Genomic DNA, 26,665 nt, shown 5'->3' with positions numbered 1-26,665 from the left:
CTGCACCTCGAGGGGCTGGTGTTGCTGGAAGCAGAGGGCACAGGTCTGGGATTCGTGGGGAAGAAGGCTGACAGAGTACCATGTAGAAGGGCCCCAGTGACAAGCTTGAGCATTTGTGTTTAAATCCCTGGGGAAGTTTTTGAGCTGATGGCATGTGCCAAGCTCTGCCTTGGGCCAGTACTAGTGGCAGCATGTGGCAGGGTGGCTAAGGAGGGAGCGGGTGCAGGGAGCCCGGTCAGGAGACTGGCAGACAGGAGGCAGCCCAGTCATGTGTGACTGGGTTACAACAGGAACAGACCCGGGCTGGAGCAACCTAAGAGCCTTTGAAAGCACCTTTTGGGATTGTAAGAGGTTTGGTAGCCTGGATGGCTGATTTGAGGGTGCGAGTTGTGACCATTTTCACCTCAAGTACCTTGAGATGAGAAAAGATGTCTCCAGGTTTTGGATGGGCTGGATGCCTTTAGGAGGCCCCCTTCAGTGGGAGGCACCTGGAAGGACAGCTCCATAGCTGTGGGCCAGCCTGACGGGGAGGAGGGAAGAGAGACAGAGTGAGATGACAGCCAGTGCTCCTGCCTTACTTTACAGAGCGGCCGATGGAGGTTCAGAGGCCACAAGTGACTTCATGCATTTCGGGCCTTCGAGCCATAAGACGGCCATTGGGGTGCCCAAGTCTGCCCCTGCCACCCATCCAGACACCTCTCACTCTATCAGTGAGAGTGGAACATGCACAGGCTCCCTCCCCTGAGGGCTGCAGTGTGGAATCTGGGGCACTGGTTCTTCTCCATCTTCTTCACTTTAGAGCATCCCCAAGTCCTGCTCTCACACTTCCTTTCTCTGCATTGGCTCCAGTACCAGCCCCGTAGAGGGAGAGCGGGCCCAGGGAGGCAGCAGGCAGCAGCTCCTGAAATCAGCAGAAGGGTCCTGGCTGCACAGTCAGGCTGGATGCGAGGTCACAGAGCGCCGTCCCAGCTGGCAAGTCAGCACCCTCCATGGAGTGGTTTAGGAATATTGGATTTGCTGGGTCAGTACATTTCCACTGGTGCATGGCAATAAGTCGTAGGCTTCATCACACTTCCCTGTGCCCGGCGGTCTGCCTTATCTCATCCTCCCCGCAGCCACCTGCCTTCCTTGATAAGTACTCGTAACAAATGCTTTCTTTCTCCCGTTTTCCAGGAGCAGTGGGCTCAGTGTGTGCACATGTGTATGTCAGGTACATCTGTCTGTCCAGCATAGTGCCTCGTACTCCAGGCCCTTTTGAGGGTCTGACAGGGATGCTGATTGGCCTTAGGATGAAAGAGGGGCTGCTTTGGAACTTTCCTGGAAAACAGGGCCTGAGACCCCAGGTGGGTGGCTCTTTGTCCAGGCAGTCTGTCAGCCCCGTTATTCTAGGGCCCAGTCTCTGCCGCCCCCTCTTACCTGGTAAACCTTCTCTAAGAGGAGATGACTGTCCTGCAGGAGTGGCCGTTCTTACTCTTTTTGCAAAGCTTCCCCTGCTCCAAGCAAAGGCTGATTTTTCTAAAGAGCTGCTTTCACCTTAAGGTGTACACAAAGGTTGATCCTGTTGCTACTCATGCATTCAGCAGTGACTTCAGAGCACCGGTGTGCTAGACAAATGCCAAATGCTTGGAAGACAAAGAGGAGGGACACAGTCCTTGCATTCAAGGAACTCACAATTTGGGGGTGGGGAAAGGTCAGGGAACAGGTGGCATCATGGCAGGATTAACTCTGTGTTACTGGTATAGCAAGGAGGCTTCCTGGAGGAGGTGACAGCACCCTGATGCCAACTGGATTGTGGATGTTAGCCATTCGGGGTGTGGGGGAAAGGGGCTTTCAGGAGGAGGGAAGCATCCAGTGCAAAGGCCAGGGGATGAGGGGGAATTTGATGTGGGTTCATTTTGGTGGGAGTGTAGGCCAAGAAAGGTATAGGAGATGGACTTGCTGAGAGGAGCGGTATGGGGACACGCCTGTGCAGATTTTAAACTAGCATCCAGGGTCATCTGTGCTCTGGCCCACCCTCCTTTCAGGCTCCCTTTCTGCAAAGCTTCATTCCAGTGGAGCGTGTGGGTGCCTCCCAAATGTCCTGGGCCCTCTGCTGTGCCCTGGCTCTGCCCAGCTGCCCCCCTGCCAAGGTGCTCTTCCCCTTCCCCCGTGCCTGTCCAGTCCCATTTCATAGGGTGCGAAATTCAGGGCTCCAAGGAACCTTAGAGAAACAACTAGTCCAGCCTGCTTGTTTTGTAGTTGAGGAACCAGAGGTTGAGCAACTAGAGGCCACACAGGTCATCAGTGTCCTCAGGCTTTGTTCCTTAGGTGGCACGAGGCGATCAGACACCTGGAAAGCCCCGGAAGCCCTCCCTGCTGGCCCTGCCTGCCCTGTGCATGCCCTCCCTTGAGCTCCTCTGCATGCGTTCATCAGGTATCGATTGGGCCCCTACTGTCGGTCAGGAATAGTACTGGGTACTGGGTGTAAAGCAGTGAGAAAGACAGATGCAGTCTCTGCCTCTCTGGGGTTCATGGTCTAGTAGAAGAATCAGACAGTAAAATTGTCACCCTAACAAACGTGGACTTTCCAATGACGGTGACTGCTATGAGAAAAAAAAAGGGCAAATGGCTCTGTGAGGAGATGTATTGAAAGAAAGGAGGCTTTAATTTTGACAGTGGGAGGCAGCCAGAAAACCAGAATAGACCTTCTTTAATGATTCACAAGAGCTCAGGGGTGAGTACAGTGAAGCCAGGCAGTGGGCCCAGGAAGAGCGTCCAGGTAGAGGGAACAGCTTGGGCGGAGGCTCTGAGGAGGGCAGAGCGCCGAGAGTTCACGGCTGTGGCAATAACAGGTGAGCAGAGAATGTTGGACGGGGGCTGGAGAGAAAGGCAGGGATCAGTCGTGCCCGCCCTGGAGGGTTGCTCTAAGGATTGGAACTGTACTAGAAAAGGAGACTAGGAAACTCACACGCACACACACAATTGTAATCCAAGTACGATGGGAAGCCACTGATGAGGTTACAGTGGAGAGGCACGTGAGTGGGAAGATCGCATTGGCTGCTCTTGGTGAATGGATGGTCGCAGGAGGGAATGGAGGGCTGTGGGGGCTGCCACAGGACCCCGGGCGAGCCATGAAGCAGGGCTGGACAAGGGCGGGGCCGGGGGGGATGCCAGGTGCAGGGAGGCTCCGTGGCTTGGACTTGTGTTTGCTTCAAGGTGGGAGCAAGTGACAGCCGGGAGCCAAAGATGATTCTGGGGCTTCTGGCATAAGCAGTGGGGTAAGAACTTAAGCCATTTGTTGAGAAGGGGTGGATAGTGCCAGGGAGCACGTTTGGGGCAAGTCCCTCCTGGAGCTGTCTGTGAGACAGCCAGGGGGATGACAAGCAGGAATTGGGGATCTGTACTCGGGGCTCAGGAGACAAGTCAAGTCCAGGTGTGCATTTAGGGGTCACCAGCATGCAGATGGCCCTGGAACAGAGGAGATGGTCAAATACAGGAAAGCTGGGCAGAAGAGACAAGGGCTCAGAGCTGAGGGCCTCCCTGAGGAGGAGGAGGAGGGCAACCAGCACTTCCCTTAGAATGTCAGCCACACAACATTAGGTATTGATGTTTCTTTGTTCAGCTACACTGTAGCTAGACAGGAGCTGGGCCTGTGTTGACTATAATAAGTATTGTTGGGAATGATAATAGTGCCTCCATCCATTGAACACCTTCTGTGTTCCCTTGTAACCTTTATTCCTTATTTTTTGACGTAGTGCTGGGGAAGGTGCATATTATTTCTATTTTCTAGCTGAAGAAACAGATATGGAGCAGTTAAGTGGTCATTCTAGGCCATCCAGCAGTGGGGTGACTCACTCTAGATGGGATTTGGACACAGATTCATCTAGTCCCAAAGCCCAGCGTGTTCCCCCTTTGTTATTTTACTAGAGTTTTGTTCTCTGTGGTTGAATTGGATAGTGGTATGGACAGGGGTCATTGAAGGCATCTGAGCCCAGATGACCCACAGTCACCAGGGCATGTGGTGTGAGCCAGTTTCAGGGACAGTGGGCGTGAGGTTGGCTTTGTGACAATCCACACCACCTGCCTGACTCCTCATGGTGTGGAAGCCACATTTTCAGTACTCCCGGCTGGGGCAGGATTCCTGTAGCTGGTCTATAGCTGTGCCCCTGTTTCCTCGGAGCTAAGCTGATGGACCTGTCCAAAGGCCCCAGTACATGCTCTGAGCAGTGTGCCCACCTGTCATGGGTAGAGCGCACACACAGCCAAGGGTCTGTGCCTGGCCATGTTTTCTGGTAGCCAGGAGTGGCCTCTGACAAGGGCTGACCATAGCCGGGGGGCAGCTTTGCTCTTGGGCTTTGAGAGGTGACACGTAACACTAGGGAACGTGTAAGAGAGTCCACCAGAGAGTCGGAGCTGGGGCAGCAGTGCTCCTGGCTGTGCTCCGTGGAGCCCCTCCAAGAGGCCCAGCCCACTCCAGTTGGGCAGAGGTCGAGGGGCTGCCCTGTTCCCTGACTTGCTCCTGTCTCAGTCTTCTCTTTTTTCTACCTCAGATCTTTCCCACCTCTTCCTCCATACGTTTGTTTATCTGTCCTTCTGTCTGTCTGTCCATCCATGCATCCATCCATCCATCCATCCATTCATCCATCCATCCATCCATCCCAGGCTGTGCTGCGTGCTGGGGATATGGTTGTGTGTGAAACAGGTTGACCGCGTGGCATTTGCACTCTTATCTGTAGCTGGGTGTTTCAGCTCCTCAGATTCAGACGCCCTTGGCTAGCCTGCTTTCCAGGAACAATTCCATAGATTTCTGGCTTGGGTCCCATCCTTTAGTTAATGAACTCGGGGCTGTCAGGCTATCCTTGAGGAGAGCTCAAGATGTAGGCACGCTGGTCTTCCTTTCCCCTCTGTCCTCCAGCACTTCCTGAGTACCTGCTGTGGGGTGGTCACTGATGGGCACTGGGGGTGGGCTAAAATGACCCAGACACAGCCTCTGCCTTCTTTTAGAAGCTCAGTGACCAGAGCAGAGGCAGGTGGGCAAACTGTAGTTTCAGTCGAAGGAGGGAGGAGCAGACCTTTCTCCAGACAGGGAGGTACCCTGGCTACTCTTTGTGTCCTGCTGTCTGTGAACTTTCCCACCAAAGCCAAACCCTGCTTATTTTTTTCTTTTCTTTAATTTTCTTTTTTGAGATAGGGTCTCACTCTGTCACCCAAGCAAAGTGCGGTCGCATAGTCATGGCTCACTGCAGCGTTGACCTCCCGGGCTCAAGTGATCTTCCCGCCTCAGCCTCCTGAGTTGCTGGGACTACAGGTGCGTGCCGCCACACCCAGCTAAGTTTTGTATTTTTTGTAGAGATAGGGTTTCACTATGTTCCCTAGGTTTGTCTCGAACTCCTGGGCTCAAGCAATTCACCTGCTTTGGCCTCCCGAAGTGTTGGGATTACAGGTGTGAGCCACCACGCCTGGCCTTTGTTTCCTTTACTGGTCTCAGAAACTTAAAAAAACAAACAGATTAAAAACAAATAACAATACCATTCCTTCTTTTCTACCCTAACCCTTTCACCATCATTGTTACCGTCCTTCCTGAATCATGGCCAAGTGTGGCAACACGCAATCTCCTAGCTGTTTAATTTCTGAGGCAGAGGAAAGCACCTGCCCTATAGCCTCCCCACCACTATGTGGGCCCCCTGCTAGGGACCTCTCCATCGTTCTCTTTTGGCACGGTTGCTAAATGGTTTGCTTAGCAATGAAAGCATTTTCTGTATAGCTGAAGAAGATCCCATATTTGGAGTTTAAATATCGGGGGGAGGTGAGTAGCTCTCCCATCTGAAATGGCGCCCGTCTCACGTGCTCTTTTGGGTGGCAGGCGCCACTTTGTGTCCAACCTGAACCCTGGCTTTGTTGGGGGGCTGCCTTGTTTGAGGCTTAAAGGCACAGGGTGCCTCACAAGCTGCACCTTGTGTCAAATGTGGGAACATTCAGCATGGGTCAGAAAGGGGCTGTGGGCTGGCCCGTTGACTCTGATTGTGTGTGGGTGAGGGAGAGACCAAAGACTGAACTCTGTCTCATGCTGCCAGCCTGAGGAATTCACAGAGAGGCAGAGAGAGCTTGGCATTTACTCCAAAGCCCACATCTCCCCAGTTGCCAGCCAGCAGAGATGTGGCATGTTGATTTCATGTATTCGCTTTTCTTCTTCCCCTCTGAGAATGCTGTACTTGCTTCACTTTTTTTGTTAAAAAAAAAAAAAAAAAAAGGAAAGTGAAGTCAGGCTGCCTTGTTCACACGCTCAGAGAACCCCTGAAGGGCAGCCTGCACCTGCCAGCTCGCCTGGGTGGCAAGCTGAGAAGGATCGGGAGCTGCCAGAGGGATGGTGTCTCGCAGCACCATTTCTATCTGATTGTTCCGTCTGTACCCGCAGTCTAAGGAACCGAGGTAGCCACGGCCATCGATCTTTCACCTCTCTCCTCTGCTCCACCCCGATGCCAGTGCCAGGCCCAGCTTCCTAGGGCACCGGTTAATCATGGGCCCCACTGCTTGGGACACTGCAGGATGCAGCCTAGACTTTTCATGTGCCATGCAAGGCTCCACAGGGTAGCTCACTTTGACCTCTAAGCACCTTCTCTTGCTTCAGTCAGGCCTGTCCCCTCCCTGCCTCCCGAAGTTACCACACTCACGCCTTTCTAGGCTGGCCACCCACTTCATAGAACCGTTCTGCAAGGGGAGGCCAAGGGACAGCTCGGTGCCCATCCTGCCACGGTCTGTGCTCTGTGCATCACTCTGCTATGGGCTTCTCTAGCTGCAGTCGTGAGTGGGGGAAGAAGGTGGGTCGCTTCAGCTAGATCCTGAGCTCCTTGAGGCCCACGCCTTGTCTTACTCAGCTTTGTGTCTTCCGTGGGTCCTTGTTCCACGTCCTCCTATCTTGAACAAGCCAGCACCAATGGATGGTGTGCTAATGGTGAGAGAGGGAGGAGGAGGGACGTGTTCCTAGAGCTGCCTGCCTGAGGCTGCTCTACCACCTTCATCCTAAGATAGGACTAGATTACGCTGCATCTCCCCACACCAGCTTCCTTCTTCCAGCCTGTGTCAGGTCACTCAAGGTCATCTGGGTGATGACTCGCCTTTCTCATTAGCAGTCCAGGAGCACTGCCCCTGATACTCAGGGTCCTTTTATCTAATGACCTCACATCAGGACATGGTATTTCAGGTTCCCTGTTGTGCTTTAAGAGTCTGTTAGCCTGGCGGGGCACGGTGGCTCACGCCTGTAATCCCAGCACTTTGGGAGGCTGAGGCGGGCGGATCACAAGGTCAGGAGATCGAGACCATCCTGGCTAACACAGTGAAACCCCGTCTCTACTAAAAAGACAAAAAATTAGCCGGGCGTGGCAGCGTACGCCTGTAGTCCCAGCTACTTGGGAGGCTGAGGCAGGAGGATGGCGTGAACTTGGGAGGTGGAACTTGCAGTGAGCCAAGATCACACCACTGCACTCCAGCCTGGGCGACAGAGCGAGACTCTGTCTCAAAATAAAAATAAAAATAAAGAGTCTGTTAGCCTGGAAGATTCTCAAGGGCAGAAACTGTTTAGAGTCCAAGAGAGTGTGGAGCATGGGCTGTGAAATCAGTTTTCTTTTCTGTAAAATGGGGATAATAGGGTATACCTATCTTGTAAGGTTGTGGGAAGCTTGGTTCCTGGGGGTATATAAAGACTTACACGTCAAAGTTGCTCTCATGATTCTGATGAATCATAAGATTCATAAGCTGGGTGCCCTGATGGGACTTCACTGTAGCTTTGCTCAGGGACGGACAGGTATGACTTCAGTGCCCTTTGACAAGTGTGACCAGAGGAGGCAGAACTGTTGCATTGCAGCCTCCACTTCCTCTTACTTGCCTGTTGTTTCCCCCTACCTGCTGGGGACCCCCTGAACCCCAAGGTCCTGAGACTTCTGAGGAAGTGGCTCGTGGCACAAATTAATTTATAATCAGAAATGAAGGTGGAAAGATCCAGGGACAATGAGGAAACCATTCTGCCTGGGCAAGGTGTAAGCTGGGGAGAAGAGACGAAAAATAGGAAGTAGAGGGGGCCACCCTTAAGGGCCCTCCGTGATACCAGCTCCCCACCTGAGACTGGTAGGATCAGCCCCCCCAATTTGTTCAGTCTCATGTCCTCAGACTCTCCTCACATCCACCAGCTCTTTTAATCCGCATGTTAAAGAAGAGGAAACAGGAGCTCAGAAAGGCACACTGCCTTGCCCTTGATCACACAGCTAAAAAGAGCTCAAAGTGAAAAACAGGTCTTGTGACTCTTGGTCCAGCTGGTAAATGATCTATCCCTGAATCAAAGAAGGAATGTTGTGAGAATGAAGTGGCAGCCATGGGCCCCTCAGGAGCGGCCAGGTGAGGCTGCAGAGGACAAAAGGCATTAGCCATGCCAGTCAGGCAGCCCTGGTGCTACATCGGGAGGCGACTAGACATCTGCCCCTTCATCTGCAGACAGCATCGGTGGGGCTGCTGCGCCGAAGCCAGAGAGAGTAGCTGCTGGTGGCTGTAATACACACTAGCTTTTATTGTTGGGCTCCCCATCTGAGTTGGGAAAGGGTTCAGGATGGTAAAACCACTGCAGGTTCCTTTAAAGTAGGGGAGCTGCACTCAGAACGGGAGCGCTCTCACGTCTGGGAGGCGGGCCTGCCAGGGAGCCAGTGAGGCTGCAGGCTCACCAGCACAGGTCACCACCAGCACAGGTCACCACGACAGCTCTGTGATGAGGGTCTGGAAGTCCCTCTGGCTGGAATTCATGTCCCCCTCCCACAATGGCCATGTCTGTTGTGGTAGCTCTGTGTCTGCCCGTCTGTGCTGCTGTGGTGATTAATACCCTCCTGTCTTCCTAACTGGATTGTGGCTGCCTGAAGGGCAGGGAGCCCCACTTCTCATATCTGTTTCTTCAACGGCCTGACCCAGGGTTTAGCACACAGTTCTAGGTGTGACATGATACCTGCTGGGATCCAGGAAGGACTTTCCACACCCACAGCCCCAGGTAGGACATGAATTCTTCCATCCAGCCATCCCCAGTGAGCGCCTCCCAGAGGCCAAGCCCTGTGGTAGGGGGTGGGGTTACAGAACCTGGTAAAATGTGGCTCCTACCCTCCGGTGCCTTCAGTACTCTCTTCCTGAGCGACTGGAAGGGTAGCGGAAAAGAGAGGTGGGTTCCCCACCCGCAAGTCTTCTAATCCTCATCATTTGCAAAATGTGGTATCCCGGTCGGCAATGCAGACTTCTGCACCAGCCCAAGGGAGGCTGCCCAGTTGCAGTGTTTTACGGTAGGATGTTCCCAAGCCCCGAGCAGAAGCATTCCTCCTGCTGTTTCTCTGACCTCACGGGAGAGCACCCAGACAGTGGCCAAGAGCACCCCTACATCACTCTTGGCACAGACAGGGTGAGGAAAGGCAAGGTAGGACCCGGCTTCGTCCACCTGCCCCTGTCAGCCTGCCTGGGGTTCCAGCAGCCGCAGCGTCCCAACCGAGAACGCGGGGGCAGGGGTTCGCGCAGCTGCAGGAGCCTGGCGGAGCCGCGTGTGTGCGCGCCCGTGCGTGCGCGCCGAGGGGGCGGGGAGGGCGGCGCGCACCCCGTGGAGGCCCCCAGCGCTTTCCCATACCTCGCGCCTCCCTGCGGTCCCTTCTCCCTGTGCGCCCTAGCCAGACCCACGTGTGCAAAGGCATGGGGGACGTGTGTGAGAGAGTGTGTGTAGGTCTAACCGGGAGACCGCGTGCCCTGGCCGGACAGGCCCCCACGTGCATAGGGGGCGGCGGCCAGCTCGACAGCGGCCGCGCTTCTGTCCCCATCCAGTCCTTCTCCCCAGACCTTTCCTCTGGCTTGCTTGGGCCGTGGGTACCTCCAGCCATCCCCCTCCTCTCGCCGCTCCCTTCCTCGGGTAAAAGACACCAGCGCTTTCCGTTGAAGGTTCTGGTTCACCCCTCAGCTGCAGAGCCCTTGACATTTAGCGAGGGTTCGCGGCGCACTTGTTTAGGCACACAGCGGAACGCTAATCCCATTAAAGATAGTGTGTCATTGGGGAGGGGGTGGCTCCCCAGCGGGGCCGGGAAGGCCTCGCGCCCATTGGTCGAATGCAAAGCAGGGGGCGGGGCCGAGGGCCCGGGGAGGGGGCTCCAGGCGATTTCAGAGTCGCGAGTCGGGGCCGGGATTTCGCAGGGAAAGCCCAGCGGTTGCAGCTGCGGCGGATCCCTCGGCACTGTCCGCCGCGCACCGGGGCAGCCCAGGGCCGGCGGCAGCTCCGCAAAGTCGCGGAACGAGAGGAGGCGGAGCGCCGGCCAAGTGGTGGGGCTCAGCGCTGGGGCTGGGCTGGGCTGGGAGAGGTGTGCCCAGGGAGCCTGGATCCCGGTGCCCTTCTGCCTCGCGTGGAGCGGCCAGTGCGGCCGGAGGCGAGCTGACGCCCTGGAAAGAGAAATCAAATTGCAGCCTCCCCAAAGACTCTGAGTTACGCGGGCAAGCCGGTTCCCGGGAATCGTTCGCGAGCGCGCAGACAGCCGCGCCGCGCCGCAGAGCCCTCCCGGGCCCGCCGGCCAGGAGCGGGGAGCGGTCCGAGAGGCAGCAGCCCCTGGGCGCGGGGTTCGGCCGCCAGTGCGCCCCGGTGCAGAGAGGGGGCGTGCAAGGTTCCGCCGGCCCGCCCGCAGCCCGCGCCCGACTTGGGCGCCCCCTTCGTCCCATTCTGGGAGCGATGCCCCCCGCCCCTCGCGCCCCCCGGGAACGCCGTGAGCATGGAGAAGTCGAGTAGCGAGGATTCTTCGATCCACCGGAGTCCATCTTTGGACAGCAAGGACTCGGACTTTGCCAAGCCGTCCACCTCCGGCCGCCCGTTCGGCCGCGGCTTCACGGCCGGCGCCTTCTACGGCACCGCGGGCTCCCGGGGCCAGAGCCGCGCCGAGGCCGGCGTTAAGACCGACAAGTACAATGCACCCAAAGGCAGCAAGTACGTGGTGTTTTACCTGGACCTGTCCTTTGTGTTCCTCCTAGAATTTAAGAAGTGCAACATGGCCAGGGGCTGCCTCTGCTGCTTGAAGTACATGATGTTCCTCTTCAATTTGATATTCTGGGTAAGTCCTTACGTTTCTCTCTCCCTTTGCCCTGTTCTCCTCTTGGCTTACCATAGCGTGAATACCCTCTCCCTCCTCGGCGCTGCACAGTGGTAAGTGTGCTTTTAAAAAAATTGCCCCCGTCCCCCTTTCATGCACCTTTGTCTTTCCTTTCTCCCTCTCTTTGGTGGCGGAATGGGAGCTCCAGCTTGCCTGTCTTCAGGAGAGACTTGCTCTATTCCTAAGAGGCTGGCAAAGTTTGGCACCACCTCCTTCCCCTATAAGAAAACCTAAGCTGGAAGTTCCTCCGACTGGGCAGCCTGCAGTAATGGCTGTGGGGTCAGAATTTTTAACAGCTGTGAGCTTGAGTTGGAGATAGGCACAAATGAGGATGTATTTCTGAGTTTCTTCTTATATTCCTCCTGAATGCACAAGAATACAATCTGCAGCATTTTATGGGAGTGGGTTGGAGGGGGGCGGGGTGTAGAGGCCATATCTTCCCACTTCTTTCAGTGAATCCTAGGAAAAAGAGGAGGAGCCCCTGTCCCAAGCCAATGGACCTGCTTGCTAGTCCTCAGATATGCTCCCGGGTTGGGGCCTGGGTGGGAAAGGAGGGGTGTGGGGGCATGCTGCCATCGGGTGGCTGGCTGCTGCTTTTGAGGGATTGCAGTGGACCAGGCAGGGAGCTGGCTGGCCACGTGCTTCCAGGTTCTGGGAGCCCCAGTGGCTGGAAGGGACAAAGGGAGACAAGCAGAGTGCCCATGTCCTTGGTGAGAGGCCCTTTTCTAGAGAAGTTATGAATGGGTAGGGCAGCTGGGAATTGCTTTCTGTCCTCTGTGTGACTCTGGAGGCTGTGCGCACATATGTGCACGTGCATAAGAAATACTGGTGAGGAAAATTTGAAAACTTCTTAAATTCATCTCGAATCGTTCCTTCATCCCAACTGCCGTCTCTGCCTTTCTTCACCCAAGCCTCGACTTAGCGCAGATGTTTGGCTATGTCCCAGAGTCTGTCCTGCCTGCTGGAGGCTGTCAGCTGCCCACTGCCGGTGGTCCAGGAGGAGCACTGAGGGCAGGAGAAAGTCATTCAGAGTGCAGTCAGGAAGAAGCGGTTGTGCTGAAGAGGCATTCAGCTTTTGTGTGGAGTCATCCACATTAGCTGAAAACTTTTAGGGTGGGGTGTGTGTGGAGGGGGTGACTTTTCCCGTAGAATTGCAAGCACAGGAAGAAGACTGGGCTCCAGTCTTGGTTCTGCATTAGCTTCTTGTGTGACCTTGGGCAAATCACTTGGTCCGTGAAGGACTGGGCTTCCTTTCCAGTCCAACAGGGGCTGCCGTGATGGTCTCCCTCCTTGTCCTCACCTCACTGGTTACATGCCACCTGGGGTGGGGGCAGGCATCCTCGTCTTCTCTCTTGGGGAGAGAAGCCCCCTTCCCTGCCTGGGGCGTGGGCTGCTTTTCCAGAGACTGGTCTGAGATGACTTGAGTTGGAGTCCCCTAGTTGTCACCATGCGTTAGACCCTCCAGCCACCGTATTAGGATGTTACCTGTCATGTGCCTAGAGTTTTTTGGAAGCTGGGGCAGATAGTCTCATTCTTTTTCTGGTGGCGAGCACCACTGGAATGTCTCTGGCTGCCTCGTGGGCCAGTGCCTCCTGGTCCTGTGACCCATCTGCCAGCATCTGTCAGCCGAGCACTGGTGTGTGCTTCCCTGGTGCCTTTGGACTCACACGAATGCTGCCCTTTTCATTGCTCACAGCTTCTTTCTCCATCCTTTTTCGTAGTCTCAACTTACACTTTTGCTTCACCCCACCCTGCCTATATTAAGCCTTATTAGGAAGACCCTGGGGCCTGTAACCCCACTCAGCTGCGCTCGCTCCTCCCCACCCCCACCCTGCCACCTGCTGGCCGGAGTTGGTATAACTGCCTGCTGTGCCTTTCTTCTCCAGGATGGGCCCAAGCTGGTTTGGGGACCTCCTCACTGGCTAGTACAGTGATTTGTACCCTGCACATAGTAGGCCCTCATTATATGTTTGTGAGTGAATGCATGGAGGGCCAGAGCTGTAAATCCACAACATGTTGTTATGTGGTAGTGGCTCCTGAGTTCCACTTGATGGGGAAGAGAAGTTAGATCTCACGCTTGCCTCTCTGATAAAGGCTCTCCTAGCTCCTTAGCTATGGGATGACAAGCGATTCTTCCCATCTTCCCTTAAAAGCTTGGCAGAGGTTAATGAGCTAGTTGGTGAAATATTTTGTCTTTACGGTTGATAGCGAGAGAACTTGCTGTCTCTTCCTAATCAGAAGGTACCGATTACACTCTCTTACCAGGCTAGGAGTTGTTCTCTCCTAGGTTCTGACTTTTCTGATTACTTAATATTTTCAGGATTCCCATGACATACTATAAGCAGGGAAAAATTGAATCTCCAAGACCCACTTCTTGTATGCTAGTAGCAAATGAGATGATGAAATAAGACATAGACCTTAGGTAAGATGGGGAATTTAGCAGAAGAGAAGTTCATGCTTGTGTGTAAGAGTGTTTGCCACTGTGTTTTTTGGGAGGTGGAGGAGCAGGTGCAGCAGGGTGTTGGCCAGGATTTGGGGGTGGTGGGTCACTGTGCTCCACTCAAATGAAGACTTCCTGCAAGCTGGTGCTTGGCCTGATCCTGGGGAAGGAGCAGAGGAGGGAGCAGAATGGGAAGGGAAAACCTCAAAGGCAGGTGGGGTGTTGATGAGTCAGGGTTCCTGGGGGGCCTCTGCTGCTGTTTTGTGCAGGGGGGAAGGGGAAGCATGCAGGCTGGGTCAAGCCCAGCCCTCTGGGACAGGTACAATTGTTGGGAATTTTGTAGCCTTAACTTGTAGTCTTGTGGCTCAGATCCAGAAAGGAGGCTTTTCTGAAGCATTAGAATTGAACCTGAGGCCTGCAATCAATAGATAGAGCTCTTCCCATAGATCCCGGAGCCTGTCTGGTATTTCTCCAAACTCACTGCTGCTGCCATCCGCCGCCCCTGCCCCCCCTGTGCCTCTGAGCGCCTGGGAGGATTCCCATGTGGAGGACAGGTGCAGCTGTCGTACACTGCAACCCTTCACAGGCGTGCATGGGTTCCTTACCACTGGGTGGAGCTTCTAGGGTACTAGTATTGGTGAGGGCTGGGTGACGTCACTGGGGGTAGGCTGGGAGGTGGAGCCACACAGCCCGTGGTCCTCCTCCTTACTAAGAAAAGGGCAGATGCCTTATAGGCTGCTGGGTGCCTGCCTGCTTGTAGGGGTCCAAGTCTGCTCCTGACACTGCAACTTCAACCAGACAGTGCTAGCCATGTTGGCAACCCAGTGCACTATGGGAATCTGGGGCCTCCAGGAGGGCAGCAAGGTGAGGGTAGAGGAGAGGGAGTCAGTGGTCACTCCTGACTGAGTCCCATCTCCTCTTTGTCTTCTGCATCCCCTGTCCCGACTCTCAGGACTAAAGACAATGCTGGCTTCTAGGTGGATAGGGAATAGGAGGCTTGAATTGGGACAAAAGTTTCCCCATACTGAGGATCCTGTTCCCCAGTAAGCACACTCACCCTAAGGGATTCCTCCCAGCAGTGAAAACCATCTGGGCATTTTCCTCAGTCAGCCCCATCTCTGGGTCCTCCCAGGGCCATCTAGTAGAATACTGGTAGTAGAGATTAAATGATTCTAAGCCCCTCCCAGAGGGCAAAGGAGGCTCAGAGCTTCAAACTGTGAGTAGAGAAGAGAGCACAGGGCTGGGCTGGAAAAGGGACCTCTGAATGCTGGGGTCATGTGTACCCTTCCTGGGGCAGCAAGTCCTGATCCCGCCCAGCTCTTCCCGACCCAAATCGAGTTCCTGTCTGATGTGGGGGGCGGGGGCGGGGCTGGGGCTGCTGGCATAATTGCTACTTAGGATAATGGTCACTTTTCATGCTTGCCAGCAGAGCCGTCCCATCACTTTAAATTATGGCTGGCAGAGCAGTGACATTCTGGCCCATTGGAAAGCCTGTTCCTTGTGGATCGCTCCTGTAATGAAGGCTAATTAGCTGAGGAGGCTGTGTTCAGCCAGCCTGCTGGAACAGGGAAAGGTTGGTGCAGGGTGGCCCCGGGCAGAGTGCTGATGGGGCCCTGATTAAACTCCCTTAAGTGAAGTCAGGGCCCTCACAGACGCTAGCTGCCTTGGGGTGCAGGCAGCGTGGTCGGGCTGTGCAGCTGCATTGGTGGCACATGCTCAGTACTGGCTCGGCCGTGTCACAAGTGCCTCTGTAGGCTCGGGCTGAGGTGTGTGCACGGTAAGTGTTGGGTGGCCTGGAGTGTCATGAGGAGTCTGTGGGGGGCCTTCTGTCTGAAAACAGCAGTAGCGAGTGGGCTTAAGGGTCCCAGCAGGGAGCTTGGGTTCAGACCTGGCCTCACCTGGCCTCTCCAGGCAGAGGAGACACAGGGTAACCTGGGCAGCAGGAGGCACTTAGGGCCTCCCCAGAGTGCTCAGGTGTGAGGGTTCAGGCTGTCTTCCTAGAGGGCTGCGACAAGTAGATCTTAAGGGTGGGTCAGGCCTGCCTCTGCTGGGGGAAGGGGGACAGGTGCGGGGCCTGGCAGATACCCCGAGACTCCTGGAATGTGGCCGTGAGGGAATGCCAGGTCTGTGTTCACTTCCTCTCCACAGCATTAAAAATTAAACTTCCTTGTCTTAATACCTATTTTTAAATCTTGTCGGAGCAAGTATTGGTGTCAATCAGGAGGGGGTGGGGAGCAGACGGGTAGAGAAGAGGAAGTCCCAGTTGAAACAGGGTAAGCAGCCCTCTCTAGCCTGAGGAAAGGCCGCTGGGCCCTCCACCCTGGCCCATGAAGAGCGCAGAAAACACCCTCCAGCCTCTTCCCCAGACGGAGAGGCCTCGTCCTCCCCCGTTCCTACCTCCGTGCGCCTGGCTGCCCTTGGCTGAACTTGGTGGCAGACTCTGTGGCCAGAGGCCTTCTGTGGCTCATCAGGGTGCTGGGGTCCCAATTGGGTCCATTCACTCATGCCACAACTATTTACTGAATGCCCGCTCGGTGCACAGGATCCTCCAGTTGGTGAGAATGGGCTGACTGGGCTCACACAGGGCAGATCAGTTTTCTCGTGCCAGGAAGTCGTGGAATCGAGAGGTCATCTGGCTCGTCCTGCGCTGAACATTTGAACACAGGGCTGCCAAGGGAGAGGTGAGAGCATTCTAGGGTGGAGCAGCAGCAGCCTGTACCCAGAGCCCTGGTGGCCTGCCTGTCCTTTCCTCCCCTCCACGCCCACATAGCTCCTTTCTGACTCTCCTGCTCTAAAACGTTTATTCCCATCAGAAAGAGAGGTGAGAAAAAGAGCCTTCCTTTTTTTTTTCCCCTTAGTTTGAAAAAAAGAATTAGCGAATCCTGTGGCCTTTCTGTTTCTTCCACTGAAAGGGCTGGCAGATGCTCTGTGGCTAGTCGAGCACCTGCTGTAAGCTGGGCCCTTGCTCAAAGTTGTGTGGAGAAGTCAGACACATAAGCAGATAATTACAGGTCTGAGCAGTAGCTGCTTAATAGAGCTCCTTAACGGAGTAATGAATACTGCTTAATAGAGACAAGATATAGAGATAAGAGAGTAGAGCAAGTGACACCTGGGGTTTGAAGGATGAATAGGAGTTTGCTGATTAGATGAGACTAGGGGCTCCAGGGCAGGGAGAAGAAGGGTAGGAAGAGAGAACATGTTAATCCAGATCGTATGCCAGGGGAGAGCTAGCAGCCCAAGGGGGAGATGGCACCAGCAATGGGCTGAACCCAGAGAAACAAAGGGTCGTGCCAGTCTGGTGGCACCCTTCAGGAGTGGCTTCCGGGGCTGGAGAGTTTAGAGTGGGTTCTGAAGTTGAGGGGCTCTGGCCTGTGGGAAGGTATGCAGCAGTGCCTGGGGATGCTTGTCAGTGGCTTTCCAGGGCTCCCAGGACAGGGTTGTTTTGTTTTTCTGGCAGAGACCACCGTGACAGGTCTTGCTGTGTCACTCGGGCTCAAGCTGTCGTTGTAGGTAATCCAGCTTTAGAGAGATGCCCCTGTTTTCTCCCTGCTTTCCAGCTTCTCCCTTCCAGCTGTGATATGCCCGTTTATTTGGTTCCAGTTAGGAAGCTTTGAAGCCGAGCTAAACCCATGGGGCAGAGTTAAGTCTTCTGAGCCAGCTTTGTCCCTGCTCACATTTGAAAGCTAATCTGCCAGCAGAAGTGGTGGGGGGTTGGGGTCCGATCCTGGCAGGGATGTTAAAAATGGCACACGGTCAGGCAGGGGAGCAGCACAAGGTTGAGATGTGGCTTCTAACTTGACTCTTTATCTAACCAGCCGTGGGACTTCAGGGGAGGCCTGAAACCTCTTCTCACTTAGTGAGCCCCTGGTTTGATGCAGATGGGGTCTGCCTCCTCTCCTGTGCACCCCAGCAAACTTGGAAGGCTCCCAGGAGAACTGGAGAAGCCCTTGGGCAGGGGGGGCTGCAGGGATTCAAATCTCCCTCGCAGTGTCTAGCTTACCGCGTCAGGAGCACGCAGAGGGGCCCGGTTTTAGTGGCCGGTGGGCTGTGGGAGACCGGCCAAGGAGAAGGGGGACAGGGCCCCGCTTTCAGGGAGCTTTCTTTCCCATGCAGGGGTTCTTCACTAGGGTGGATGTTCACATCAGCCGGGCAGCCTTTACATGAAGAAAGCCCCTCTTGAGTGGGAGCCTCCAGAAGTGAGGGCTGTGTCTTGAAGGCATTCCTTAACCTCTTGGTGTCTGGGTTTCCTCACTTTGGACAGCACCACCTCTCCTACAGGGCCGTGCTGAGGCCCGCAGGAGGTGCTCTGTGCATGATGGGGGTCTACTGCTTAGCAGGCTGCCTGGCACCTCGGACTTCGTGCACAGGAGCTGTGGTTGTTGGTATTACTATGGTTCCTGCAGTGAGAGTGTATGAACAGGAAGTTAGGTGCCCGTGGGTTGGAGTATGGACCCCTCGGATAACAATGCCAGGAGGGCGTTGGAGCCCTGGGAGGGGCCCCAGGTGTCCCTTGGGCTGGGGATTGTTCTGAATGCCTTCAGGCCTTTGGAGTATATGGGAGAATGGGGGCAGCTGGGAGGGCCAGGGAGGTTTCTTGGAATGAGAGGTGTAGGTAGGGAGAAGGCAGTGGAGGAGGATGTGGTCTCTGACCCCAAGGCCTGCAGCTGCACCTGTCACATTCTACACACAGCTCTGGGCCTCCCAGAAGGGGCAGCCCCACATGCTTCTTCTGCCTCCCTTTGTCTTAGGCGTGATGAGTGGGGCCTGGACCCAGCCAGCTGGGCTGGTGGTCACAATGCGGGGCCTGCACAGGCCCTTTGGTGGATGTTGGACTCCACTGGACAGCTGGCTTGTGACTTGGGCTGACCAGGACACAGCACACAGAGCTCCAGGTCCAGGTCACTTTTCCAACCAGAAACACCGTCACCTAAAATAAGCGACAGTTGTAAAATACATCATATGTAAATTCATGTACTTAAAAAAATTATAAAACAAACCTCTACCCACTTAGAAGCCTAGTTTATGAAATAGAGGACTTTCTATACCCATGAGCCTCTGTGACCCCCAGCTTCTCCCTGAGAGAGCACCGTTCTCCTTGAATCTTGTGTGACGTGCACTCCATATATATCGGCATTCATAAACACTGCATCATTTAGTTTCACTGATTTTTAAACTTTTGATAAACAGAATAATTCTGAATGTACTTTTAAAAATTCAGCGTTGGGCCAGGCGCAGTGGCTCACGCCTGTAATCACAGCACTTTGGGAGGCCAAGATGGGCAGATCACGAGGTCAGGAGTTCGAGACCAGCCTGGGCAACATAATGAAACCCCGTCACTACTAAAAATACAAAAATTAGCCAGGTGTGGTGGCACATGCCTGTAGTCCCAGCTGCTCGGGAGGCTGAGGCAGGAGAATTGCTTGAACCCGGGAGGCGGAGGTTGTAGCGAGCCGGGACCACACCATTGCACTCCAGCCTGGGTGACAGAGACTTCATCTCAAAGAAAAAATAATAAAAGAATAAAAATTCAGCGTTGTGTTTCTGGATTCACTCACGTTGGTAGTTGTGGCCAGAGTGCACACCTTTTCACGGCTCTGTAGTATTTCATCACCTGAATGTGCTGCAGTATATTCTTCTGGTGATGAACATTTGGGTTATTTCCTCTTTTCTCTAAACAACACTTCTGTAAACATTCTTGTCTAAGTCTTCTGGTGTACATGTGGAAGTGTTTCTTTAGGACAGTGTTTCTGGAAGTATCTGTGGTGGAGGACCGTCTTTTAAGTTTTTAGTTCTCAGAGGTGGTCCTGCTGCACGTGACTAGTACATGGTTCAGAGCACACGTGACTCACTTGACGAGCTCAGCTGTACCCGAGTGAGTCAGCTGATGGTGCTCTGGGCTGTTCTGGCCATGTCAGATTGCTATAAAAGTTTCTAAGCATGAAGCAGTTCTGTGGACCATACCTTGAGGTGCATTGCTCTAGGTATATAGGAGGAGTGTAATGGCCCTGTGGAGCTTCAGGATATGTACCTGCCACCTTTCCTAGATAATGCCAGATTGTTTTCCAGTGAGGATGTGTCAGTGGACGTTTCCACCAGTGGAAAGTCAACGGGAAATGGTTTTTGGCATTCTCCAGTACAATGGATGTAAAATGCTATATTATAATGGTTTTAATTTGCATTTCTTTGATCACTCGTGGACGTTTTCATATGTTCCTTAGCCATTCTTTCATCTTCTGTGAATACCTGTTTGTCTTTTGTTCATTTTCCTATTGAGTTGCATTTTTCCTAACAATTTTTAGGAGTTTCATTTATGTTTTGAATACGAATTTGTTGTTAACTGAATGTATTGCAAACACAGTATGTAGCTTCCCGTTTCTAGTTTGTCTTTCCACTTTCTGCATGGGGTCTTGGTAAACAGAAATTCTTTGTTGTAATAAATATAGTCAAATTTTCAGCCTCTTCTTTGTTAGATTGTACTTTTTATGTATGTAGGAAATACATGCTATCTCATGGATGTCTTATTTTTTTTTTTTTCTTTTGAGGCAGGGTCTCACTCCTGTCAGCCAGACTGGAGTGCAGTGGCACAATCATGACTCACTGCAGCCTTGACTTCCCTAGGCTCAAGCGATCCTTCCACACCAGCCTCCTGAGTAGCTCAAACTATAGGCACGTGCTACCAAGCCCGGCTAATTTTTGTATTTTTTGTAGAGTCAGGGTTTCGCTGTGTTGCCCAGGCTGGTCTCAACCTCCTGGGCTCCAGCAGTCCTTCCGCCTCGGCCTTCCAAAGTGCTGGGATTTCAGATGTGCGCCGTGGTGCCCTGCTTCATTTTTACAGCCTGGTGGTAGGACAGTGCTTGTCGCCACAGAATCAGTGCCCGTGAATTGTCAAATGAACAGGTAAATGACTGAAGATGAGTTCCTGGGCTGATTTCTGGAAGCTTTTCTTTTTCTATTTAGGTCCTTAATATATTTGGAATTTGTATTTGTATATAAGATGGGGCTCTGGTTTTTCCTCCATAGCTCCATTGATTAACTAGTCCGCCTTTCCCTGTAAACCTGTACCTCCAGCTGTTTCCATGTATGCCTGGGTCTTGTCCACTGGACTGTTTGTCTGTCCTGGTGCCACACTGTCTTCATTACTACAACTTTATAGTAAGTCTCAATATCTGGTAGGGCAAATCCTTTCATCTGATGCTTTTTCAAGAGTATTTTGGCTGTTCTTGGCCCTTTGTTCTTTTGCATACATTTTAGAATTAGTTTGTCTTGTTTCACCAAAAATCAGCCAGCCAGCCTCTTCCCTCAAACCCTTTTCATATTTTGGTTGGCCTTTCATTGAATTCGTTCATCATCTCAGGGAAAATCGCTATCTTTGTATTTCTTTCTTTTGTTTTTTGAGATATAATCTTTCTCCATCACCCAGGCTGGAGTGCAGTGGCGTGATCTCAGCTCGTTGGAACCTCTGCCTCCCAGGTTCAAGCGATTCTCATGCCTCAGCATCCCAAGTAGCTGGGATTACAGGCGTGTGCCACCATGCCTGGCTAATTTTTGTGTTTTTGATAGAGATAGGGCTTCGCTATGTTGCCCAGGCTGGTCTCGAACTCCTGACCTCATGATCTGCCCGCCGTGGCCTCCCATAGCGCTGGGATTACAGGCATGAGCCACCGTGACCGGCTTATCTTTATATTTCTATTCATGAATATGACTAGTATTCTACTTATCTATTTCTGTTCGTGAACATGGTATATTTCACCATACATTAGGTCTTCTTTAATGTCTTTCTGTAAAGTTTCATGAAGGTTTTATCCATCTTATGTTATATAGAGACTTCTTTTATATATTTTAAAATTTTAAATTTTTTGTAGAAACAGGGTCTCCCTATGTTGTCCAGGCTGGTCTTGAACTCCTGGCCGTAAGCAGTCCTCCTGCCTTGGCCTCCACAGTGCTGGGCTTACAGGTGTGAGCCACTGCACGAAGCCTAGAGACTTCTGATCTTCCATGCTTTGCCACCCTCCCCCCGGGTTCAGCTGAGCTCTTGTGCACACACACTGCAGACCTGATGAGGGAATGGGGCACCCAGAGATGAGGGGGTGGAGGAGCCAGCTAACCAGCTAGTCTTCTAGTGGGTGCAGGTCAGGGGTGGTCACCAGGTATGGTGCTCAGTGCTCTTGCCTAGCAAGCGGGGCCGAGTGTCTGTGTTCATGTCCCACACCTGCCATCTGTCTTCTGATCAGAACAGGCTTTGTAGAGGAGGCAGGCTCTCCAGGGACTATGAGAAGGGTGAAAAGGAGAGGGTTCGAGGATCTGGAGGGTGGACGATGGACAACATGGGCGGAGGCCTATCCGGTGAAGAGATTGTGGACAAGCAGAGGGAGTGGGGAGGGTGGAGAAGGAGAAGGCAGGAAAAACATGGTGATATTGGAAGCCAGAGAAAGGGACTAATGCAAAGGGTGTTGAACAGATCTGTGGAGTGCAAGGAATTGCTTGGGTACAGCAGTGTGCTGGTTGCAGAAGACCCCTTTAGCAGTGGCACTTTGGATCAGGTGGGGAAGGGTATTAAAAAACGCCAGGAGGACATGAGACTGTGGCTGGGCAGGCGACCTGGGGAGTCTGTCTGCAGGGGTCTCTAAGCAAACAGCAGTTGCTGGCGGTGAGGATCCTGTGCCTTCTGTTCTCCGTACAGTGAGGGCGGGTGTGTTCTGAAGCCTCACTGTGCCCCCTGCCCTCTCAAGGGGGGCTTACCCCGCTTGTTGGCAAGAGCTCATTGGACCCAAATCAGAGCGACAGCTTGTCAGGCCGATAAGCCTGGGCTCTGGGCAGGAGCTCCGTGATGTCTGAGCCATTTAGGACACTCTTCGTGACTGGTCCCTGGGGCTCAGAGGCCTGATTGGGGGGGAGGTTTGGGGACCCTCAAGAGAGAGCAAGGGTGGAGGGAGGAACACTGATGCAGTCAGAAGAGGAGCTGAGTGCACGAGGTGCTCAATTTGTTCCCATTTATGGCAGCTAAAGAGAGCTGCAACGAAGCCCCCCTCCTCCCCCTTCCAGCCCCCCTTCACCTGCCCCTTTCTCAGCCTGCCTGCTGGGAGGAGGGGAGTCTGAAAAGTGCATATTTCACAAAAGCCACTCCATAGAGAGCTGTGGGTCTTACTTAGGAGCCGTGGGAGGAATATTGACAAGATTCTCAGCATTGCTGATTAGCTTTCTGTCTTCCCACCTAAATGGAGACTTCTCACAACTTGGGGCAGAGAGGGGCTGGACTGGATGGCCAGCCAAACAGCCTGCGGGATCTTGGGGTGCCTGGCCATGCATCCTGCATTTCTTCCCCACTCCTAGAGGTGCAGCCGTGCAGCTGTTCTTAGAAGATGCATGCCAGTTAACTCTCACTTGTATCTGGGATCAAAGTGGCAGAGTGGAAGAGAGCAGGGAATTGGTCCCCGAGACCTGGGTTCTAGTCCCCGGCATGCTTGCTAACTAGCTGTGTAACCCTGGGCAAGCTACTTCCGTCTCTGGACCTCAGTTTCCACATCTGGAAAATGATAGACTTGGACCAACTCATCTCTGAGGTCTCTTCAGGCCCTGACATTCTGTGGTCGTACATGTTTCTTTTGTTCCCTTTGTGCTTTTAAGGAGCTGATGATTATTGAGATATTTTATCTTCCTTATCCTCATAGTAGCGTTGGTAGAGTGATGGACCAGGGATGAGATTCTTCTGTCTCATAGGTGGGGACACTGAGGCCGGGTGAGGGGACTGCCTGACCTGGACTGCGTGCGTGCTCCGTGTGCTGGAACTCACTGCCGGGACAGCGCTGCCCTAGATGTCGCCAAGCCTGGAGCTCACAGGCCTGGAGTGAGCGGCTGCCCACTGCAGGGCTGGGTTGGGGCAGGAGCTCTGGGTTCCAGGCTGGATGGACCCCTGTGGGATTTGCCTCTTCGGACCTCCACCTCCTTGCTTAGTGGTGGGGGGAGAATCTTCCGTTAACCCATTTCCCACCTCAGGGTAGGAAGAAATGGAAGTGGTTTCTGGGCCTGGGCAGGAGATGGGGCCACAGCCATAGCAGTCAGTTGATTTGAAGGCGCCCTCCCCCCTGCAGGGGAGGGCCTTCACGCCCGCTAAGCAGGTAATGAGGGGGCGGGCTGCTGTATTAAGCACCCTCTCTACGCTGGGGAGAAGCTCTGCACCTTGTTTGACATGCAGAACTGTCGCGGCTCCCTTCCTATTGTTAGAAGCCTTAATTACAATTGTTCCAATTCCTCCCTCCAGCAGTCGTCATTAGGAAGAGGGTTCTTGTTTCTTCCACCTTCCCCCATCCCCTCTGAACATGTCTTCGGGGCTGTTCCCTACACTGCCTCTCACCCGGCTCTCCCCTCCTCACCACGCCCTTCTACCCAGGGCAGCCCCTGATGGCCCACCTCCCTCATCCCCTGGCCCTGGCCTGCTCTCCCACCTGCTCCCCCTTTAGAAAACAAACACCTACCTTCGCACCCCCTTCCTCAAGTCTCCCCGTTAAACTCATGGCTCAAAGCCAGGGATGCTTTACCTTGTGTGTGGATTCAAGAACCTGTCCTACCCTTTCCTCTGGTGGTTGTGAGAATCCAGACCTACAGAAGGGTGTGTGCCTTAAACTGCAAAGTACTGCACACATTTAGGGGGCGTCCGTGCACCACCACCCCAGGCCATAGCTGGCTGTGAGAAGGCTTGGGCTCCCCTGCTGCTCTGCCATTGCCTCTCTGGGAGGATCTTTGACCTCAGCTTCTCCTCAGTAAGGTGGGAATCAAATCTTAATCAAACTTGCCTGTCCAACCTGGGAGACTTGTCAGTGGGCTGCAATGGGATGGTGATCCTGAAAGTACTCTGAGGCCTAGGAAGGGTTCTGCTGATTGGAATCAGGATCGCTACCTTATTTTTCTTTTCGTGACTTCCTGTTGTTCTCCGTGTCTGTTTCCGTCCCACCTCTCCACCTTCCTAGAGAGCGCTAAAGCTGTGCAGTGGTTTGTTCCCTGGGGAATTTCTCCACCAGGCAGCCCCAAGTCGTGTTGCTGACTACTGCAGTTGCCTGCCGAGGCCCCCAGCGCCTGACACCTGGAGAACCCCACTTGTGGACTGTCTGGGAAGTGTGGGGGTGGGAGGGGCCCCATCTTTCCCTCCAGCCGCCATTTACTGTTCTCCCCAGGCTCCGTGGGGGGCCGGGCACAGCCTATATCAGAGTGGAGAATGTAGATTGGTCCAGAGCACATTCCACTGGGACCTCTCCGTCTGGCTTGCTCAGGCGGTTTTCTTCTGTCTGGGGACTTACAGGGATGAGCACGAAAACCTGTGTGTCCTGGAATCGCAGGGATGCGGCTCCATGTTCCCAGAGGTTGATCCATGATCCCTGGTCGCCCTGTTTCCTTCTCAGTCCCTCTGGCCTCTGCCCCCTCCCAGAGTCCTGAGCTGGGAAGTAACCTCAATCTGTGCTCAGAGCCTCCCAATCTCCCCCCCACCCCGACCCCAGCCCCAGGGCCCTCTGGGAGCTGGGGAGTCTGTGCTGTGATTGGCAGGAGTTGGACAGATTTGCTTGCTGGGGCTATCTGCCTGTGGAACTCTCAGCTGGATCATCCTGTGACTACTGAGGAAACAGCCAGAGGGCTGCTGCTGGGACCATCCAGATGTGGGAGTAGGTTTTGGAGGTGCTCACACGTGCCCATGTGGCCCCGGGTCCACATCTCTTTTGCCCCCCTGAGATGTCGAAGCTCATACTGGGCACCCGCTGGTCAGAGCGGTTGGGGTTCTGGAGGCGGGGCTTGGGAGGATATGGGGAGCTTCTCCAGCGTCAAGCCTCACTCTTACCAGGATTTTCCTACCATCTCAGAGCACCCACAGATCTTCTCAAACACATCTCCTCAGTGGGGAGGCTTATACAGAGAGGGAGACGGTGTGCCTGGTGTCCAGGTCCCACTGGGCACAGGGTCTGCAGGGCTGAGGTAGAACCCACTGGAACCCAGAATGGCCCTAGTGGGCCTGGAAGCCCATTTGTCACAGGTGTGGTCAGGGGGTGGTTCTGGCTTCCAGATTCAGACATGTGGATCCGTAAGGGGTCACCTGCTGCCTTTCTCTGCTTCCCAAAAAAGTCCATGTGGGCTTTTTTCTCTGCAGGCACCCTGGAGAGGGGGAACCTCTTTGGCCAAAACCCTCATCTCTAGCCTTCAGACACAGATCCCCAAGGCCCTTGCTTTGGAGGGCTCTGAGGATTCTTCTGCTGGGCCCGTCACAGGCTCCCTGGGTCCTGGTGAAGGTCCAGGCCAGGCCACCACCCCAAGGGCCCACTGTCCTGGGGGAAGCTGAGCCTCTTGAGTCGGCCCCTGAACTGCAGTTGGAGGAAGGGCTGGAGAGGAGATGAGAAGCTGCAGACTGGCTGGGAGACTGCTCTGAGGGCAGTCTGTTGCCCGGCTGTTTAATTTACTGGAGTTATTTTTCCTCATCGTTCCCTTTCGTTGGTGTTCCCAGGCTGCTATTCATGGTTCTTTCCCTGCTGAGCTCTCTTCACGTCACTGTATTTAGGAGATAACTGAGGAGCTGAGCCTTCTACCTGCCCCTGGGGCTCATGCCCAGACTTTTGGATGCAAGGGGCTGAGGCATAGTATCCTAGGGTCCCTGATGGCAATGTCCCTTGAGTTGGCTGGGGTTGGGCTTAGATCTTGCACTCTAGGTGACCGGCAAGGGAGGTGGTCAGAGACACCCTCAGCTTCTCTGACATCTGTCTAGCTATGGAAAGATCCTGCCCAGTGTTACTGGGAATGAGCCACTCCTTCTCTTCTGTCATGCTGGGTCTGTGCTGTCCAGAGGCCCTGTGTCATTGAGGCAGTGGTGAGGGCCCTGTTTGGGCTCATTCTTGGAGAGGAGGGAGTTGAGTCACCCCAGACCATATTACCCCCTTTCACTTTCCCCAGGAAATTCAGAGACTTTTCCCTTTGGGAAGGGGAGAAGATGACCAGAACCCACACGGACTAAACTCCCCTGGCTTCAGCTGTCTGCTGCCTGCATCCCTTCACTCCTTCACCCCAGCATCTGATCATCTCTCCCTTCCCTGCTTCCAGGCCTTCTCTAGCCTGGTCTAGAAAGTGAGACGTCATG

The 26,665-nt window shown here is 53.9% G+C and overlaps 1 protein-coding gene across 10 annotated transcripts in view; it reads left to right on the top strand.

The window, feature by feature from the left end:
* The window catches only part of TSPAN9 (tetraspanin 9), a 208,530-nt gene that overhangs the window by 114,400 nt on the left and 67,465 nt on the right, over positions 1–26,665 (top strand). For 6 of the 10 annotated variants that reach the window (XR_001883536.1, XR_001883537.1, XR_001883535.1 and 3 more), the window contains exon 1: positions 10,131–11,078. Coding sequence is in view for 4 of the 10 variants with exons in the window: in XM_017862869.1 (XP_017718358.1) it covers positions 10,743–11,078 (336 nt within the window). In the remaining 6 variants the exon portion in view is untranslated. Of the gene's footprint in view, positions 1–9,810; positions 11,079–26,665 lie in introns of those variants that run through there. The other 4 variants (XM_017862909.1, XM_017862915.1, XM_017862922.1 and 1 more) reach the window with 2 other exon arrangements.

This window comes from Rhinopithecus bieti, unplaced genomic scaffold (assembly GCF_001698545.2).
Source record: "Rhinopithecus bieti isolate Rb0 unplaced genomic scaffold, ASM169854v2 scaffold_2654, whole genome shotgun sequence".
In the NCBI taxonomy this organism is placed as follows: domain Eukaryota; kingdom Metazoa; phylum Chordata; class Mammalia; order Primates; family Cercopithecidae; genus Rhinopithecus; species Rhinopithecus bieti.
Note: the sequence above shows the minus strand (reverse complement) of the source record. Positions and strands in the feature narration are given on the sequence as shown.